The sequence below is a fragment of the Microcaecilia unicolor genome, chromosome 2 (genome assembly GCF_901765095.1).
Source record: "Microcaecilia unicolor chromosome 2, aMicUni1.1, whole genome shotgun sequence".
NCBI classification, from domain to species: Eukaryota; Metazoa; Chordata; class Amphibia; order Gymnophiona; family Siphonopidae; genus Microcaecilia; species Microcaecilia unicolor.
The window spans coordinates 283,401,223-283,422,773 of NC_044032.1; the positions used below are offsets into that span (position 1 = coordinate 283,401,223).

Genomic DNA, 21,551 nt, shown 5'->3' on the forward strand with positions numbered 1-21,551 from the left:
AATGGAGAATTCAGGCTCTTCCATTCTGTTACAATAACCTACCTTGCCACTGTCAAACAATTTACTATTACCTTTTGCCCACACCGGTCTTTATGAGCTATACCTCTATTAATTAAGCCAAGTCCTGGGGATAATTGTATAGACTCATCCAATATGGCATTCATGGTAGTAAAAAACTTGGGTCCAGAAGAGTTGAATTTTTGGGCATGACCACCACATGTATAGATAAGTCCAAGTCGTTCCACAGCCCCTCCAACAGAGAAGGAACATTCTAGAGGAGATTTTACTTAGTCGTACTACATCATATAGCATCTCAACAAAATCTTAAGATTAATTTCTTTCAATTTGGCAGATATGGAAGTCTTATGTGCTAAGCATAGGGTCACTTCCCATTCCTGAATAGCCATCCATTCCCCTAAATCCCTTTCCCAATTAAACATTGATTTTTTTTTTTGTTACATTTGTACCCTGCACTTTCCCACTCATGGCAGGCTCAATGTGGCAAGCAATGGAGGGTTAAGTGACTTGCCCAGAGTCACAAGGAGCTGTCTGTGCAGGGAATTGAACTCAGTTCCTCAGGACCAAAGTCCACCACCCTAACCACTAGGCCACTCCTCCACAGTTTCTGAAACTCAGATATACCAACTTATTTATACTCTGAAATCCCTGTGGCTCCACAAAAGGGAATATATGAGTATATACACTGGGTATTCTTAAAGTCAGTTTCTTATATATGAATATAATGTAAGTAAAAATCAGAAACTCCAATTTTAACTCAAAATTTAAATATACAAGCAATGAAAAAATTAAAACATTTTTATGATATGTGCTCAGTTTTAGGTGTATACACTTAAACTCAGGAACTGAGATGTTATAGCACCTTTCCATACATCATAGCACACCCTGCCTCCTCCTGATAAGTTATAACTCAATCAAATCTTCAAAGTAAACCAAATAAAAATTTTTGTTAATGCAGATTATGTAGCGCTGTTACTTAGCTTAATCGGTGGGTTTAATGCAGTCAATGGTGTGTATAAGTCGTTTCATACAGATTCCTGGTTAGTGTATAACTTTTTTTATACGTAGTGCAAAGCTTCTTCAAAACATCCAATAAAGACAACACAGGCTAAGACCAATTTGGAGAAGGTTTCCTTCTGAAGTTGCTGTATCTTGAGTTCCCCTGAAGACGCCATTTGACTGGCGAAACATGGCCCATGTACGGAACTTGGGAAGTTGTGTTGTCTTTATTGGATGTTACTTTATTTTATTTGGTTTACTTTGAAGATTTGATTGAGTTATAACTTATCAGGAGGAGGCACACATAGGGTGTGCTATGATGTATGGAAAGGTGCTATAACATCTCAGTTCCTGAGTTTAAGTGTATACACCTAAAACTGAGCACATATCATAAAAAATGTTTTAATTTTTTCATTGCTTGTATATTTAAATTTTGAGTTAAAATTGGAGTTTCTGATTTTTACTTATATCCACAAAAGGGAAGCCAGATGTTTAATAACTGAGGGGGTCTTTTACTAAGGCATGTGCTAAAATTGGGTTAGAGACGTTAGAGACGCCAATGCATTCCTATGGGTGTCTCTAACATTTAGCGCAGGCCAAATTTTAGCGCACGCTAAAAACATGAGCACGCCTTAGTAAAAGACCCTTCAGTTATTAAATGAGACCCACAGTCTAAAAAACAGAAAACAAATGCAATAAAATCAAATATTCAAAAATAACAAAAACAGACATCACAGAAAGAAGAATATGGAAACTGGTCTTTGAATATTTCTCACCAATGCACACATCCAGTGGTACTGCGTAAAAATAAGTATACCTGCTGTTCTGCTCAAACAGGTCTTACAAAAATAAGCATAATGGGCTCCCAAGAATGGAGCAACTGTGCTTTATTAATGACCCGAGACGGTCCGTGTTTCAGCGTGACTAGCGCCTGCTTCAGGGGTCAATTTGAGCAACACTATGTGCATGAGTTGTTGCTCAAAATATAGAAATTATGGCTCAATACAATGGTAGTCCACGCTTTAGAAAAGCGGCAAATGACCACAGCGGTTCCAAACGCAATTTCCAAACATAATTCATAAGCTGCTAACTCATGCATATTCATTGTGGATAACCTGAAAACCTGACTGGCTGGGGTGCTTCTAGGACAAGGCTTGGGAACCACTGACCTAGCCTGTTGCTGTTCTGGGTTTAAAATGGCAGCTCTGGACTCTAGCGGCACTTTCACAGTACTACCACTAGGGGTCAAGCTGCCAAATAAGGAGCATGGGGTAACTGTGAGTAGTGTAGGTGCACTTAATACCTCCTTTTAAGGAGGCATTGAATGAACTCATAATATTGGCAGCCCTGAGGGGTTAGCGCATGTTCGAGTACTGTGCAGTCCATGCCTATTGTCTACTCATAACCTGCTCAGCTTCCGTCCCATAACAAGGCATGCAGTTCCTGTGCTAACTGCTTAGCACACATTATTAAACAGGCAGCCCTATATGATACATTTTTAATTAACAGTTTTCAAGTTAATTTGTTGAAGTCTGTAATCTGGGAGGGTCTTTATTGAACAGGCTATATGATTCACACACCTAAGGTGCTCAGGCAATCTGGGCAGACTCCGCTATACCTTGTGGCCCCCTATTGCCAGCCAGTTTCTGGTAGAACCGAAAGAGAATAACTAACCAATGCATTTAGATTTTAACTAGTGCTAGGGACAAAGAAATCAGAACACAGATCGGAAAAGTGAAACTTGCAAAAAGAATTCTCATTGTGCCTTCCTTAACATGTTTCAGCTTTTACTTCCCATTCTCTCATATTGCAAAATTTGGTTGCCATAAATCGCACCCCACCCAAATATGCCAAAAGAGTGTGCTTGCCTTGGGATCTGTAGTATGGAGTGTTGCCACGATTTGGGTTTCTGCCAAGCACTTGTGACCTGGCTTGGCCACTGTTTGGAAAACAAGATACTAGGCTAGATGGCCCATTGGTCTAACCCCGTATGGTTACTCTTATGTTCTCTCTCTCTCTCTCTCTCTCTCTCTCTCTCTCATTTGGTTGCCTCATTCCTCACCCAGCAGACTTCTAAGGGCAAAAGTGATGCCCTCATGCTCCTGCCTTTCGAGTGTCAAAATTCAAAATGGCATCAGCAGACCAATGGCTGTCCTTTGCCTCACAAATTATGTACAAAAGGGAGCTATGAGTGAATCAGTACCATTCTGAATTTTGGAGCCAGAAGTACAGGAATGGTTGGGTACTGTATGGGCATGTTTAGAGGAGGGGAAAATCTGGAATCAGGTAGCCCCCTTGAAGCTCAGAAGGAGGGTGGACATTGGTGCTCAAAGTCTCTTTAAAGTTTGAAGTTGTTGAATCTGGTGGGGGACTTCAAGCAGGAGGAGTTTCTGTGTCTGGAACTTGGGACTGCTACTTAATGTAGAAAAGAGATGGGACTACTTCATGTAGAAAAGAGATGGGAGAGATGCAGCCCAGACTGACAGCATTGACAAGCCAATTAACCTTGGAAACATCTTCTAAACTATAGCAGTTTACTGTCATCTGCATGAAGACTTTTTAATATTAATGAGCTCCTGTTGCTTGCATCTGCGTTCAGTGCAGCTCTGAATTTTTGTCATGCACACCTCAAAACTTTTCAAAATTATTTATAACGCTTGCGGGAATGATACAGTTAATGCACATTAATTTGATTTTTATGCGTGCTCAGCGTTGAATTTGGCATTTAATATGCAGTTTAGTAAGTAGGTCCCATAGTTAGAAATACAATTTGAGAAAAAAAGCACAAAACTCCCCTTTAAGTATAGAGAAATGGACTATAGTATTGTATCATTTTTCACCAAAAGAAAAAAAAAGTTATTTTTGGCATGAGTGTTGCATACCAAATGAAGAGAGAGGGGTAGGAGGGCTGTGAATAGCATGCATAAGCCTTCACGCTGTAAATGGAAAGACGGGCGAGTTCTTATTTCAAACACTGCTTGATAGGAAGCAGAGATCTTTATCAATTACATAGAAATATTTAATTTCCTTGCATTCACGGTTCCCAGAACTGCCTTATCCCAGGGATAATTTGTTTATCTAAATGGAAAAGATTAAAGCTAGCCCAAGTTTACATACGCTGATCACAGGGCTTGGGCTTTAATCAACAATCAAATGGAATATATTTGCTCAACACATCATGCCGTTTGCTTCCAAATGAACAGCACTTATCTTTACCAACTCCTCAACTGGGGATATTAGTGGCTGTGCTGACGGGTGAGACTAGCATGTCTTGCCCAGTGACTTTCTACAGCTATTTTGTTAAAAAACACCAGGCTGGGGAGCAGTAGGGTCAGCGGTAGGGAGTGCCTCCTTTCAAGATAGCCACAGCCAGAGTCTGACCACTAAAACCGGTAGTATGAGTATTATTTTGGCTTTTGAACAAAACATACTACTTTCTCCAGGAAGGACCACAATCCCTTGGGGGTTTGATCCTGTTGGAAATCTTGGCCGAAGGCTCACAAAAACACACAAGATTAAGATCACCTACTAGAATTAACCGTGTCATTAGTGTGCCATGGTAGGCGTCTTCCCCTTCACCTATAATCATCATCCTCAAGTAGTGACTTGTGCCAAGAAACACTTAAAATTCATTAAAGAAATGTCAAACAATTTATGAACACGGAGATGTATTAAACCATCCAGCTGTTTTAGGAATAATTTGTGGTTGGAGAAGTGCCTTTAGAATAATTCATTATGTCGAGTCGTTATTTACAACCAAATTACTTCTGTCAGTACCTCATTACGTACAGAGCTGCTTTTGGGGAACATATCCAGCAAAGAATTTGATTGCATGGATAAAGGCAGAATAAATGATTACCCTCATCTTTTATTTTTTTTTTTTGCAGTAGTAATTTTGAATGTGGCTCAGCACAGAGTTTTGAAGGCCATGAGGTAATAGGAAAGCTACAGGTATTTATTTTGTTTTTTGTGGCCCTTTTACGAAACTGCACTAAAAAGTGGCCTTACCACATGCTTATGTGAATTTCTACTTTTTTCAATTAATGGCCATGCACTAATTTTTCCATTAATGCGTGAAGCCCCTACTGCCACCTACTAAAATACTATCTGGTACCTGTCACTGTATTTTACTTCCTCTCCATTCTTGGCCCAGCTGATGGATGGCTTTGGGTTTCCCCCAGCTTCACAGTGAAGCAGCACACTCAGTGTTCCACTTGCCAGGGCCACAGTCTGGCCTATGCGGGTGATAACTTCAGAAGCTGAGAGCTGCTGAGCAGCAGAGATTTTCCTCAGTATCACTGGCTTTCTGTAAGGCTTCTCTAAGCTGCTTGGGGACTCTGCTTCAGTGGACGATGTCCCCCAGGAGTTCGGAAAGCCAGAATCAGGTTTGTAAAATGGGGTATCCATAAAACTCAAGTCAGGTTTTTTCTCTAGGGTCTTGACACTTGGCTTGCGGAGTTCTGGATGATTCTTGAGCATATCATGTGCCAACTGTAAAAGTAGCTGCCTGCTGTAAACATCCTGGAGTTCTTCTGGTTGCTGGTATAAGGTCCCCATGATTTCATCTAGACGCTTCTGTTCAGTGTCGAAAGTAAATGGAAGAGTGTATTCCTGACTCTGGTCTTCTTCCAACGAAGCATTTCGTTCTCTGGAATCCTGTAGATCCAATGGTTCTGAGTGTTCCCCATGCCATACTTTGAGTTCCAGAAGTTTTGAGACAATGTCATCGTATCGACTACTAGGATCAGCCAGAAGTCCTCGTTTTTCAGTCTTACTACCGTTGAAGAAAATCCCATTGTGTGGCTTTTCCTGGGGACCAAAGGCCTCATTTAGCCTGGCTTTCCTAGTGGCTCCCTCCTCCCTGATCCCAAATGAACGGGTGATGATTTTGTTGTTTCCATCAATCAGCTTAATAATAAAATGTTCTTGGGCTGTTCCTGCAATGCAGGTATACACTCCAGTGTCTGAAGCCTTCAAGCGGTGGATCTTGATGTAGCCATGTAGTGCCACAGTGACATGGGCTGTGCTGACAAGACGTTTGCCATCTTTTTCCCAGGTGATAAAAGGCTTATGGAACCTTCTTACAGGGCATCTCAGGACAACAGAAGTCTTAGGTAACAGGTAGGCATATCCACCCACAGTGAACTGCAGCCGTTTCTGTTTCTTGGCTTGAATGTATATTTTCCTCAAGGCCAAAATATATGGGCTTTGTTTCTCACCAGGTCTGCCATGCCCTAAAATGCAATAAAATAGTTATTAGAATTATATTTAAAATATGAATTACAAGCTGTTGTTGGCTGACATGCAGGCTCATTTTCAAAAGAGATAGATGTCCAAAAAGTGACATGTCAGCATTTGGACGTTTATCTTACAGAAGGACGTCCAAATCTCAAGGGGGTATGCAGTGGCGTAGGAAGGGGAGGGGGCGGTGGGGCGGTCCGCCCCAGGTGCACGCCGCTGGGGGGTGTCGTCTCCGTTGGTTCCTTGCTCCCTCTGCCCCGGAACAGGTTACTTCCTGTTCCAGGGCAGAGAGAGCAAGGAACCAATGGAGCCGACGCAGCTCCCAACGACGTGGACTCGGGGGCGCATCGGCCCTGCTGCTCACCCCTCGCTTCTAAACTAAGTAAGATCGCTTCTAAACTAAGTAAGAATGCGCTCCGGGGGAGGGTGCGTGCCGGAGGGGAGGTGCGCGCCAAGGGGGGCGCCGTGCTGCACCCTGGGGGGGGGGGTGCGCAGCGACGACCCGCCCCGGGTGTCAGCTGCCCTCGCTACGGCACTGGGGGTGTGCCAGGGGCATGTTCAAGGCAGGACTTGGGTGTTCCTAAGACCTGGATATCTTTCAGCCAAAATGGAACAAAACAAAGATGTCCAAGACTAAAACTTTAAATTAGATGTTTTGAGCTAGACTTGTTTTTATAACCAATAGCTGCAGTGAGAATTGAACCCACTTCCCCAGGATCAAAGTCTGCTGCACTAACCACTAGGCTACTCCTCTACTCCACACAAGAGGTACCCCAAATGGCCAGATGACCACTGGAAGGACTCAGGGATCACCTTCCCTTACTCCCCCAAATCACAAAACATTTTTTCAAACAGCATTTTCAAAAGGAAAAGATAGACTTTTTTTTTAGATTATCAATAGAAATCAAACAAAATAAAATATGGAAAAGAAAATAAGATGATACCTTTTTTTATTGGACATAACTTAATACATTTCTTGATTAGCTTTCAAAGGTTGCCCTTCTTCGTCAGATCGGAAATAAGCAAATGTGTTAGCAGATAGTATATATAAGAGAAACATCAAAGCATTACTTTGACAGTCTGACAGTGTGAGAGGGTGGGGGTATGCATGGGGACATCAAAGCATTTCATTGATATTCTAACAGGATGGATGTGGGTAGGTGAGAGGAGGGTGAGAAAAAAACAGAGAAATACAACTTTATGGTTTATAATGGGCTAGAAAACCCAGATCCTTATTAATAAGTCCTGTCTGTTGGGTGTCAAAATATTCAATCATTCTGACTTCAAAGGTCTTACGTTCCTGTATTGTTTTAAAGTTACCTTTCAGGATTCTTACTGTGAAATCACTGGTGCAGTGTTCTAGTTTGCTTATTTCCGATCTGACGAAGAAGGGCAACCTTCGAAAGCTAATCAAGAAAGTATTAAGTTATGTCCAATAAAAAAGGTATCATCTTATTTTCTTTTCCATGTTTTATTGTTTGATTTCTAAGATCAGACGGGATCAGGCGCATTCTGGGTGGTTTGGCTGTAGGCTTTGTTTGATTTCTATTGATAACCTTTAAGAGTGGACTAACACGGCTACCACACCTCTCTACTTTTTTTTGTAGAAAATGACCTTTCCTGTTCTGATTTTGGATGTTTTACAAAAAATGTCCAAATTCAGACTCAGATGTCATATCCAAAAATGCCTCTTGTGAATTTGTCTTGCCCAAAGTCACAGGGAGCAGCAGTGGGAATTAAGCCCTTACGAATATTGGGCAGAATGATTTGGACTTAGCTCAGTGTGCTGTGACCATATAAAACAAATCTATATTATTTACTTATCCTAAAAAAGACAATTTGACCTTTTTTTGGTCCTATCATAACACTGAATTATCCAGCTTTGTTTTGTGTTAAATCCCTGTCATCATACCATAAAATAATGAATAAGGTAATTCAATGTACTTACTTGCACAAGGCGCTAGTGTGCAGGGCCTGACAGAGAGAGGCAGGGGTGAGGCTGTGCACATTGTGGAACTGATTACAGCATAGTCCCCAGTTTTCAGCATTTTTCTGCATATGGCACTTTGAGACTGGGTTCCCTCACCGCAACTCACTGAGCACTATGAAGATACACAATAAAATAATTTGATGAGTGCAATATGTTTTGATGAATATGCAAATAAAAATAAGTTACCAATGGATTTAGATTTAAGAGGTGCAAAGACAACAATTCAGACTGCTACAAATCTCTACACAGAAACTACATGATCCCAAAATACTTCTCCTTGGCCATATACAGTGGGGGAAATAAGTATTTGATCCCTTGCTGATTTTGTAAGTTTGCCCACTGACAAAGACATGAGCAGCCCATAATTGAAGGGTAGGTTATTGGTAACAGTGAGAGATAGCACATCACAAATTAAATCCGGAAAATCACATTGTGGAAAGTATATGAATTTATTTGCATTCTGCAGAGGGAAATAAGTATTTAATCCCTCTGGCAAACAAGACCTAATACTTGGTGGCAAAACCCTTGTTGGCAAGCACAGCGGTCAGACGTCTTCTGTAGTTGATGATGAGGTTTGCACACATGTCAGGAGGAATTTTGGTCCACTCCTCTTTGCAGATCATCTCTAAATCATTAAGAGTTCTGGGCTGTCGCTTGGCAACTCGCAGCTTCAGCTCCCTCCATAAGTTTTCAATGGGATTAAGGTCTGGTGACTGGCTAGGCCACTCCATGACCCTAATGTGCTTCTTCCTGAGCCACTCCTTTGTTGCCTTGGCTGTATGTTTTGGGTCATTGTCGTGCTGGAAGACCCAGCCACGACCCATTTTTAAGGCCCTGGCGGAGGGAAGGAGGTTGTCACTCAGAATTGTACGGTTCATGGCCCCATCCATTCTCCCATTGATGCGGTGAAGTAGTCCTGTGCCCTTAGCAGAGAAACACCCCCAAAACATAACATTTCCACCTCCATGCTTGACAGTGGGGACGGTGTTCTTTGGGTCATAGGCAGCATTTCTCTTCCTCCAAACACGGCGAGTTGAGTTCATGCCAAAGAGCTCAATTTTTGTCTCATCTGACCACAGCACCTTCTCCCAATCACTCTCGGCATCATCCAGGTGTTCACTGGCAAACTTCAGACGGGCCGTCACATGTGCCTTCCGGAGCAGGGGGACCTTGCGGGCACTGCAGGATTGCAATCCGTTATGTCGTAATGTGTTACCAATGGTTTTCGTGGTGACAGTGGTCCCAGCTGCCTTGAGATCATTGACAAGTTCCCCCCTTGTAGTTGTAGGCTGATTTCTAACCTTCCTCATGATCAAGGATACCCCACGAGGTGAGATTTTGCGTGGAGCCCCAGATCTTTGTCGATTGACAGTCATTTTGTACTTCTTCCATTTTCTTACTATGGCACCAACAGTTGTCTCCTTCTCGCCCAGCGTCTTACTGATGGTTTTGTAGCCCATTCCAGCCTTGTGCAGGTGTATGATCTTGTCCCTGACATCCTTAGACAGCTCCTTGCTCTTGGCCATTTTGTAGAGGTTAGAGTCTGACTGATTCACTGAGTCTGTGGACAGGTGTCTTTCATACAGGTGACCATTGCCGACAGCTGTCTGTCATGCAGGTAACGAGTTGATTTGGAGCATCTGCCTGGTCTGTAGGGGCCAGATCTCTTACTGGTTGGTGGGGGATCAAATACTTATTTCCCTCTGCAGAATGCAAATAAATTCATATACTTTCCACAATGTGATTTTCCGGATTTAATTTGTGATGTGCTATCTCTCACTGTTACCAATAACTTACCCTTCAATTATGGGCTGCTCATGTCTTTGTCAGTGGGCAAACTTACAAAATCAGCAAGGGATCAAATACTTATTTCCCCCACTGTATGCAAAATATGGATAAGGCCTTTCCAAATACAGTACAGATGACTACAAACTAAAAATAGAAATGTGCAGACAAAAACTGAACTGGAAAAACCTAAATGATAAGAAAATTGCCATACTGGGACAGATTGAAGGTCCATCAAGCCCAGTATCCTGTTTCTAACAATGGCCAATCCAGGTCTCAAGTGCTTAGGATGATCCCAGATCAAAAAAACAGGTTTTATGTTGCTTATTCTAGCAATAAGCAGTGGATTTTCCCAAGCCCATCTTAATAATGGCTTATGGACTTTTCTTTTAAAATATTATCCAAACCTTTTTTAAACCCTGCAAAGGTAATTGCTTTTACTACATTCTCTAGCAATGAATTCCAGAGTTTAATTACATGTTGAGTGAAGAAATATTTTCTCTGATTTGTTTTACATTTACTACTTAGTAGATTCATTGCATGCCCCCTAGACCCTATATTCTTGAAAAGAGTAAACAAGCGATTCACGTCTACCTATATCTCCCTTCAGCCTTCTCTTCTCCAAGCTCAAGAGCCCTAGCTGATTTAGCCTTTCCTCATAAGGAAGTCATACCATCCCCTTTATCATTTTCATCGCCCTTCTCTGTACCTTTTCTAATTCTGCTATATCTTTTTTGAGATGCAGTAACCAGAATTGCACACAGTATTCGAGATGCGGTCGCACCGTGGAGCGATACAAAGGCATTATAACATTCTCATTTTTTTTCCATTCCTTTCCTAATAATGAATGATGGCCTTAGCCTGTAGTATAACACCAGAGATATGTGTGAATTTAGGGGATGAGTCAATTAACATTTGGGATTGTAGGTGAATTTTAGCACACGACAGAAAAGGTGCCTGTACTAACTACCCCTGAAAAAACAACCCTGGGCCTGATATTCAGCAAGACTTGTCTGGGTAGAAGAGGCTTCTACCTGAATAAGTCCTGTCGACCAGGTCGTGCCCAGATATGTAGTAGCACTTTCAAGATAGTAAATCAAAAAGAAAAAGGGAATAGATGCTTCCACAGAAATCAGACAAACCAACACAGGGTGGAAAGGGAAAAAAAAATCCAAGAACCCTAGAAGTCCAATATCTTCCAAATATAAATGTTTATTCTCCAATAGAAAAGTCTGGACGCTTTATGCTTTTCTATTGCAGAATAAACTTTTTATATTTGGAAGATACTGGACTTCTAGAAATTTTTTCCCCTTCCATCCTGTGTTGACTTTCTGGATTGAGCCACTGAATATTTAGGTAGACCACCCTGGAACCATATGGACATTGCTGGGGTGATCTGGGGGTAGAAGTGGGCCAGACCCAGGAGTTATCTGAACCCCAGTACTCAATATCAGCTTACAACTTGATTTTTATTAATTTCAAAATATTTATTTACCTCAGTGGTTAACAACAAAAACATACTCCTTCCAATTACTTTAAGGGAGTATGTTTTGGGAGCTTTTGACCACACCTACATAACTTCTGTACAGGGATTTAATGGCCTGGCCCTGAACATCTGACCATAATTCAGCCTACAGCAATCAGTGTTGATAAAAACTGACTGTCATGGTCTTCGACTCGAGCAACCTGTTAACACTGTGCAGTAGCAGTTTTAGGCAGTATGTTTTGCGGCCTGTTCTCAAAGGGAAACAATGTATGAATACATTGTTCCTCTTTAAAAATTAGGACCTAGAAAGTAATTAGCTGAAACAAAGTATGTGGGATAAAAATGTTTATGTACTCTCTGTCTGCAGTGTCTGCAGTTAGCCAAGTATGATCAAACCAGAACAGGAACATTTAAAAATCCACAGGCGAATACCAACCAATTTTTAATCCAGCTAAAGGTACCCATGGAAGCTAGCACATATTTTTAGCCAGATAGAAAAGGGTACTACTCAATTCGCCTAGGTAAACAACTTTGAAATCGGTCCTCGAATTTTAGCCTCATTACAGAGAAATATGCAATGTGAAAACTGTCCTCAGTGTTATCCCCTGAATTCTCTACGAAACGCTATAAACTGCATGTGCCCAATTTGTGCACACAGTTTAACTAAATAAGAAGCTAATTAGCACTGATAATTGACTTAACAAGCAATTACCAACTATAATTAGAATTAATTAAAATGTATGCACAATTTTACAGGAAAGTCAAAAAAGGGGGTGTGAAAATGGGAGGGTCATGGGCTGATTGGGGGGAGTAACTTTAAGTTATGCATGTAGTTATAGAATAAGGGCATCCATGCCTTATGCATAGACATTTGCACCTCATTTTAGCTGGTGCATATGGTCACACCTAAAGTTAGGCATGATTCCCAAGTGTAAGCGCTATTCTATAAACTGTGCCTAACTTTAAGGCTCTTTTACTAAGCCATGTAGGCACCTTTACGCGCCCAACATGCGTCAATTTGGAATTACCATCTGGCTACCGCATGGCCCAAGCAGTAATTTCATTTTTTATGTGCGTCCACTACGTGTGCACACTTTGCTAACCGGGTGGTAAAAGGCATTCTACGTGTGTAGACTATTACCGCCCGGTTAACGAATGAGACCTTACCACTAAGTCAATGGGTGGCGGTAAGGTCTCAGATCCAAATGGACTTGCACCAATTTTCATTTTGCTGCACGTCCATTTTCAGTCATAATTTTTTTAAAAAAGGCATTTTTTACAGGTGCGCTGAAAAATGTATCTGCGCACGTCCAAAACATACGCCACCAGCGCAGGCCATTTTTCATGCACCTAAAGGACCCCTTTAAGCGTGTTTTATAGAATAGTACTTTTTTCAGCACCGATATTTTTGGAGCTATATATAGAATTTAGTTCTGTATGTGTGCATATATGTACATATCTATCTACAGATACAGGTGGTCCTCTTACTAGGGTGCGCTAATAGATTTAATGCACATTAATGATTACCACACGCTAAATGTTAAGACACCTATTATATTCCTATGGGTGTCTTATCATTTAGTGTGCACTAATCATTAGCACGCACTAAATCTCTTAGTGCAACTTAGTAAAAGGACTCCATAGATAGGGATATATGAGACATATATGTGCCAGGGGCGTAGCTACGTGGGGCCACGGGGGCATGGGTCCCCGTAGATTTGGCCCTGCCCCCCACTGACAACCCCTTTGACCCCCCACTCCCGCCGCCAACCCCCCCCCCCCACTGTCGCCGCCGTCACCATCGGGTACCTTTGCTGGCGGGGGTTGGGGACACCCTCCAGTAAAGGTACCCGATGGCGGTGGTGGTGGTGGTGGGGGAGGGTTGGCGGCGGGGGAAGGGGGGTCAAAAGGGTTGGCACTGGGGGGGTCAAAGGTGGTGGTGGCGGCGGTGGCGGGGGGTCAAAAATGGTGTGGGGGTCGGCGGTGCCAGGGGGGCTAAAATGTGCCCCCTCACCTCTGGCTCTGGACCCCCCTCCCATCGAAGTCTGGCTATACCCCTAATATGTGCTATATCTATTTATAAAGATTCTAACCAACTTCTAGACTAGAAGCTGGGAACTTTGCACAAGTATTAAAGCTAAGAAGCAAAATCCAAATGTTTTTAATTATTAGAGGAAACAACAGGCTTCCAAATGTTTATTTTTTATTTAGCAGAACTGTACTAATCTACCCACATTTTAAGCAATTAATAAAGCAGATAAGAAGATGATATTTTGCCCCCCAAAAATTCAATCTAACAAGAAAGTCTGAAATCTATAAACTGTTAATTTTAGGGTGAAAAATGGGATCCCTAGAGTTTCAAAGGGTCCGGGAGAATCTGCAGCAGCGGAAAACTTTCGAGGTAAGTGTCCGAGAGAATCCACAGCAGCGGAGAACTTTCAAGATACGTGTCATAAGCTGAAATCTGATGAAACAGAACAATGTTTGTGAGGGAGTTTTTTGAAAGATGGGAAGTCAGAATCTGAAATCAGGTTTTCAGAAAAGACAGTCAAGGAACACTGACCTGGGAGAAACTGAGCTTCGTTAAGCTAGTTCAGCCCAGGCCAGTACCTGGATGGATGAGTTGCAAGGATAACCAGATGCAAATAGCAAATAAATCTCTGTAGCAATATTCTGCAAAGCATTCACACTGGAGCCATGATCACCTAACCCTCAATAACTTGAAAAAGGAAAAACCAGCAGGTGCTCCAAAAATCAATGCCAAAGTCACAACAATACTAAATCTTAACTTTATCATAGTTAAGTTAACTGATATTTCTGAACTCTGCTCTCTCCAATCACATCCAGTTTCAACAAACAATGGAGGAAATTAAGGTTGCTATATCTTAGAACACAGCCAATTTATATCAAGAGACTGAATAAATTAAACATAATATGAAATTATTTTAAACATGGACATTTTTTATATTGATTGTTAAAAGTATGAAAAACAAAATTCATCTAAAAGTGTATTTTATCCTGACAACAGCTTGTTTGTTTATGAGATTACTGCTTTCTTAACCTAACCTCCAGAAGAGGAAAGCAAAAGGACATCTCTCTCTCTCTGTCTAGAGCAGGGCTTCTCAACCCAGTCCTCGGGGACACACCAAGCCAGTCAGGTTTTCAGGATATCCACAATGAATATGCATGAGAAAGATTACATACAACGGAGGGAGTGTGTATCCTGAGGACTGGGTTGAGAACCCCTGCCTTAGATGAATTCACTTCACCAGGGAACCAGTGTGACACTATCACCCCCATCTGCCTCCATCCCTGAGCTTGGGACATCCAGGGGGCAATTCTATAAATGTCACTCAAAAAATTTGGCACCGAAAAAAACTGGCACTGAATGTGATTCTATAATGGCAGATCCAGGATCAGCACCCTTTATAGAATGGTGAGTAGAGCTGGGATTTTTGGTCAGCTTTAGGTACAAGGCATTACCTCAATTGAAACCAGGTATAAATCCTGGCTCAGAAGTTGGGTGCAGATCCCCCAAATTCTATAACACTGCACGCATTTTAAGGGAACACCCCTGGCCAAGCCCCTTTTGTAGATCCGTGCAGAAACACGTGCTATACTATAAATGGCTGCATAATCAGTAAAAGCATGCATGTGGATCTCAGCACTCGACTGAATCTCAAAATCTACCAAGTTGGTTTAGTGGGATCCCCTGATATAGTAACAAAGTAACATAGTAGATGACGGCAGAAAAAGACCTGCACGGTTCATGCAGTCTGCCCAACAAGATAACTCATATGTGCTAATTTTTGTTTATACCCTACTTTGATCTGTACCTGTGTTCTTCAGGGCACAGACCACATAAGTCTGCCCAGCACTATCCCCACCTCCCAACCACCAGCCCCGCCTCCCACCACCGGCTCTGGCACAGACCGTATAAGTCTGCCCAGCACTATCCCTGCCTCCCAACCACCAGTCCCGCTGCCCACCACCGGCTCTGGCACAGACCGTATAAGTCTGCCAAGCATTATCCCCGCCTCCTAACCACCAGCCCCACCTCCCGATCTTGACTAAGCTCCTGAGGATCCATTCCTTCTGCACAGGATTCCTTTATGCTTATCCCACGCATGTTTGAATTCCGTTACCATTTTCATTTCCACCACCTCCCGCGGGACAGCATTCCAAGCATCCACTACTCTCTCCGTGAAAAAATACTTCCTAACATTTTTCTTGAGTCTGCCCCCCTTCAATCTCATTTCATGTCCTCTCGTTCTACCACCTTCCCATCTCCGGAAAAGGTTCGTTTGCGGATTAATACCTTTCAAATATTTGAACGTCGGTATCATATCACCCCTGCTTCTCCTTTCCTCCAGAGTATACATGTTTAGTTCAGAAAGTCTCTCCTCATACGTCTTGTAACGCAAATCTCACACCATTCTCCTAGCTTTTCTTTGCACCGCGTCAATTCTTTTTACATCCTTAACAAAACTTGGACACAATGATGGAAAAAGCAATTACTGTGCAAGCCCAAAAATGCAAATGATTTTGTCAGTTGCTTTTAGGGTCTTGATGGCCCTCTGTAGCAGTGACCTACAGCTTTAAAAAAAGTAGCCTCTTACCCTCCAAACCTAATGTGTTCTTCTGTGGATCAGCCATTTCTGTCCCATTTTGGTAACTTGCAGCTGTTAGAATGCCTTTTCACACCGAAATTTCTCCCTCTAAATCCTAAAAGCAGATCAGGGGCCAGCCTATATCTCAGTGATAGCTAGAAATCTGGCCACCGCTATTTATTCAAGCTGCAGGTGGCAATGCTATACAAGCAAGCCTTTTGGAGACGGCGTTCCAGCATTCTCACAACAGTAACACCTACCACCTAGACTCAGGACTCACAAGCCATTTCCAAGTGAAGCACAGGGTGCTGGAATGGCTGGACTGAATAGGAAAGGGACAGGGACAAAAAAGGCACCACATTCCCTCCACGTAGTTATGAATAGAGAGTCCTGATACTGTAGTCCCAGAAATGCTGGTTCCAATTCAAGGAATCCCAAAAGAGCAGAAGGAAACTGCTGGGCCATAAAAAATTGAATTATGCTGCTAATATGGTTTTCAAAGGCAAATCTAGTCATGTTATTACAAAGGCCCTAGCTCTGTCATAGGACAAATTTTCTACATTCCATCAGGCCATGCAATTTCTTCTACTTGTATCATACAATAAATCAGCTGGGCTAATTTAAAAATGATGGACCCGTCGCATGTAACCTAGAAATTAACCCTTCTCTCCCTCCAATCTAATCAGTTTAATTGTAATCCACTGTATAGGGTATGACAGATGTTGTTTTGCCACTGGTGAACATATACTTCACCATTCTATAAATTTAGGGCCAGATTCTATAAATGGTACCTAAAAAATCCATGCAGTAAACATTTCCAACTAAGCGTATTCTATAAGTGGCACCCAGATTTAGGCGTAGCATATAGAAGATGCTTAATTGACATCCCAGCGCCTAAAACTATGTGTCTCTATTTACACCAGTGAAAACGTGCTGTAAACCCCTGCATGTAGATTTACACACATAAGTACATTAGTAATGCCATACTGGGAAAAGACCAAAGGCCCATCAAGCCCAGCATCCTGTCCCCGACAGCGACCAATCCAGGTCAAGGGCACCTGGCAGATTCCCAAACGTACAAACATTCTATACATGTTATTCCCGAAATTGTGGATTTTTCCCAAGTCCATTTAGTAGCGTCTATGGACTTGTCCTTTAGGAAACCGTCCAAACCCTTTTTAAACTCTGCCAAGCTAACTGCCTTCACCACGTTCTCTGGCAACGAATTCCAGAGTTTAATTACGTGTTGGGTGAAGAAACTTTTTCTCCTATTTGTTTTAAATGTACTACACTGTAGTTTCATCGCATGCCCCCTAGTCCTAGTATTTTTGGACAGCATGAACAGACGCTTCACAACCACCTGTTCCACTCCACTCATTATTTTATATACCTCTATCATGTCTCCCCTCAGCCATCTCTTCTCCAAGCTGAAAAGCCCTAGCCTCCTTAATCTTTTTTCATAGGGAAGTCGTCCCATCCCCACTATCATTTTTGTCGCCCTTCGCTGCACCTTTTCCAATTCCACTATATCTTTCTTGAGATGTAGCGACCAGAATTGGACACAATACTCAAGGTGCGGTCGCACCATGGAATGATACAATGGCATTATAACATCCTCACACCTGTTTTCTATACCTTTCCTAATAATACCCAACATTCTATTCGCTTTCCTAGCCGCAGCAGCACACTGAGCAGAAGGTTTCAGTGTATTATCAACGACAACACCCAGATCCCTTTCTTGGTCCGTAACTCCTAACGTGGAACCTTGCATGACGTAGCTATAATTCGGGTTCTTTTTTCCCACATGCATCACCTTACACTTGCTCACACACTGGGCCATATTTTATAACTAAGCACATAAATTTTGGAACACCCACGAAACTACTACTACTATTTAGAATTTAGCATTTCCCTAACCATAGCCACACCCATTTTGAACTGCACACATTAGAACTTAGGAGCAGTTCATTACAAAATATGCTTAGCGAGTTGTGCACATAAATTATAATTATTGCCAATTAGTGCTCATTATTGCTTGTTAAGTGCTGTTATCAACACTGATTAGCTTGTTGAGTCAATTAAGTTATGCACATTGTTATAGAATATGCTTGGATTTCAACGCGGAATGTCAGGCGTCTTATATAGAATTCGGGGGTTAGAGTCTAAATGAAAGCGCTTTTTGTACACTAAAATTATAGAACACAAGCACTTATGTTCATGAATTGTACACTTACACGAGTAAGTGCCAGTAAGGCATGAAACACTATTCTATCACCGAGGCATGCAACTCACTTAGCAGATATATGAAAGGGGGGTGTACTTGTGGGTGGAGCATGGGAGGGGCATAGGTGGGCCTTCCAAGTACATGCAAAACTTATATAACACTGTTAGTTACGTGCCAAATTCCACATTTAGGCATATGCATTTACGCCTGCAACTAAAACATCCGCCATAAGACGGAGAACTCAAGACACCCCACGAAAAACAACAATATAAAATAAAAGTGGGAGGACGACCAAGGATACCAAAGACTGAGAAGATGACGGAACTGTATGGCAAGGAAACTGAAACTAATCATGGCTGATAAACGAGTAGAGAGATGACGGTACTGTACAGCAAGGAAACTGAAACTCATAGTGGCTAATAGACGAGTAGAGGGATGATGGTGCAGTACACGGAGGAACCTAAAAAAAGTCAATGGTGAGGAATGAGTGAAAAAGTTACCGGCATAATAATGGCATTAGTGTTGATAATATAGACAATGGTGAAACAGAAAAATGTGTAGAAAAAACAAAAAAAAAGTGTGTGAAATGTAAAACGAATCAAAAATAATAAAAAATAATAAAAAGTGAATTAAAGTATAATGGATTTTTATTTTATCATGACACTTTACATACACATATATATATAATTATAAATAATGTTTTATATATTTTTTAATATATTCTAGCTTATGTATGTCATCTATCTGTGTATTGTTTTTATAATTTATATATTTATATTCGACTATAGACTCCTGATGCAGGCCTAACGGCCGAAACACAACGTTGTGTCGAGTCTCCATACTTCAATAAACTTTTCTATTATTATACATCTTCTCAGTCTTTGGTATCCTTGGTCGTCCTCCCACTTTTATTTTATATTTACGCCCGCAGCTGACATGGCATGAGTGTGCCTAGATGTAGGCACATAAATGCTGATTTACTCTGGGATTCTATAATGGCAACTGTGCAACCACATGCATTATAGAATTCACACTCAGTGAGCTGCCATCCTGGTGCCTAACTGTTGTGCCTGGTTAAAGAATTGCCCTCATAGAGACACATACAAACATAAGAGCATAAGGTCCATCAAGCCCAGTATCCTGTTTCCAACACTGGCCAATCCAGGTCACAAGTACCTGGCAAGATCCCAGAACAGTAAAACAAATTTTATGCTGCTTATCCTAGAAATAAGCAGTGGATTTTTCCAAATCCTTTGAGTTTTATGTGATGGAGTGATTTAATTACTTGCAATGTAAATAATCTAGCTATTTCTTTCTTTTTTTTTTGTATTGTAATGCTGATGGAAGATATACTTTGTAATGTTTTAGCTTTTCTTATTGAAATATTGTAAACCACTTTGATGCCCTCAGCCATCAGTAAGTAAAAGACATTTCAATCAGTAAAATATCAAACACAGCTCCTGCTGGATACCGAGCATCAGTGGCCAGGACCAAGCCAGGCACAGTGAGATTCTGCCTCTATTATTACACACTCCTGCTCATCTCTCTCACCAGCTTATAAGTTCAAAAGATAAGCTGGTGTTTTGTAATGCATATAACTTGCATCCAAAAATCACTATACTAGCAAGAAATGATATAGTAGGTCCCACTGAGATGACAGTCCTGAGTTACAGTTACCTGTGTCCAATTGGAAAGATGCCATTCTGCTAGACAATCTGCTTTCCTACATTCCTGCTGAGAAACAGGCACTGGAGAAGAGCAAAAGGTCTCTGGTAGTTCCAAGATACTTCCATCTGCCAGACGCTGTTTACAGAGCACACTTCGCCTCTGGGTACCACCACCACAGGTCTGTGAACACTGGTGGGGGGGGGGGGGGGGGGGGGGGGGGGAGGGAGAGAGAGATTATTATAAAATTTATAAATGGACTAAATAGACTATGACCATAGACCACAGTTTCCCAGGGTAGATTTGACAGCATTAGAACATTCTGTAGCAATCATCCTGCTTATTTTCGAAAGAGAAGGCTGGCCATCTTCCAGTGGCGTTCCTGGGGGGGGGGGGGGGGGGCGGTGGATGCGGTCTGCTCTGGATGCATGCTGCTGGGGGGGTGCCACGTGCCTGTCTGCTCCGCTCGTCCCGTGCTCCCTCTGCCCCGGAACAGGTTACTTCCTGTTCCGGGGCAGAGGGAGCATGGAAAGAGCGAAGCTGACAGGCGCGTGGCACCCCCCCAGCAGGTAAAAATGCACCCGGGGGGGGGTGTCGTTTCGCTGGGGGAAGGTGTCGTTTTGCCGGGAGGGGTGGGGGCGTTGCACCTGGGGGGGGGGGGGGCGATCTGCCTCAGGTGTCAGCCGCCCTGGGAACGCCACTGCATCTTCCGACACAAATCAGGAGATGGCTGGCCATCTCTCAAGTCCGGCGAAATCGGCATAATCGAAAGCCGATTTTGGCCGGCCTCAACTGCAGTCTGTCACAGGAGCGGCTAAAGTTTAAGGGGGCGTGTTGGAGGCAAGACGGGGTTGTGGTTAACACATGGCCGCCTTCGGCCAATAATGGAAAAAAGAAGGCCGGCCCTGAAGAGCATTTGGCCGGTTTTACTTGGTCCATTTATTTTTAGGACCAATCCTTAAAAAGGTGCCCCAACTCACCAGATGACCATCGGAGGGAATCAGGGATGACCTCCCCGTACTCCCCCAGTGGTCACCAACTCCCTCCCACCCCCCAAAAAAAACATTTTTTGCCAGCCTCAAATGTCATACCCAGCTCCATGACAGCAGTATACAGGTCCCTGGAGCAGTTTTAGGGGGTACTGCAGTGCACTTCAGGCAGGCGGACCCAGGCCCATCTCCCCCCTACCTGTTACACTTGTGGTTGTAAATGGGAGCCCTCCATAACCCACCAGAAACCCACTGTATCCACATGTAGGTGCCCCCCTTCACACATAAGAGCTATGGTAGTGGTGTACTGTTGTTGGTAGTGGGTTTTGGGGGGGGCTTGGGGGGCTCAGCACCCAAGGGAAGGGAGCTATGTACCTGCCAGCTATTAATGAAGTCCACTGCAGTGCCTGGTTGGTGTCCTGGCATGTCAGGGGGACCAGTGTACTACAAATGCTGGCTCCTCCCACGACCAAATGCCTTGGATTTGGCCGGATTTGAAATGGCCGGCATCGGTTTCCATTATCGGCGAAAACTGATGCTGGCC

The 21,551-nt window shown here is 42.6% G+C and overlaps 1 protein-coding gene across 1 annotated transcript in view; it reads right to left on the reverse strand.

The window, feature by feature from the left end:
- The window catches only part of ADAMTSL1 (ADAMTS like 1), a 550,999-nt gene that overhangs the window by 125,118 nt on the left and 404,330 nt on the right, over positions 1 to 21,551 (reverse strand). The window contains exons 17-19 of the mRNA XM_030194223.1: positions 20,031 to 20,210; positions 8,207 to 8,360; positions 5,132 to 6,251 (exon numbers count right to left, since the gene is read on the reverse strand). Of these exons, the coding sequence (XP_030050083.1) occupies positions 5,132 to 6,251; positions 8,207 to 8,360; positions 20,031 to 20,210 (1,454 nt within the window). The remainder of the gene's footprint in view (positions 1 to 5,131; positions 6,252 to 8,206; positions 8,361 to 20,030; positions 20,211 to 21,551) is intronic.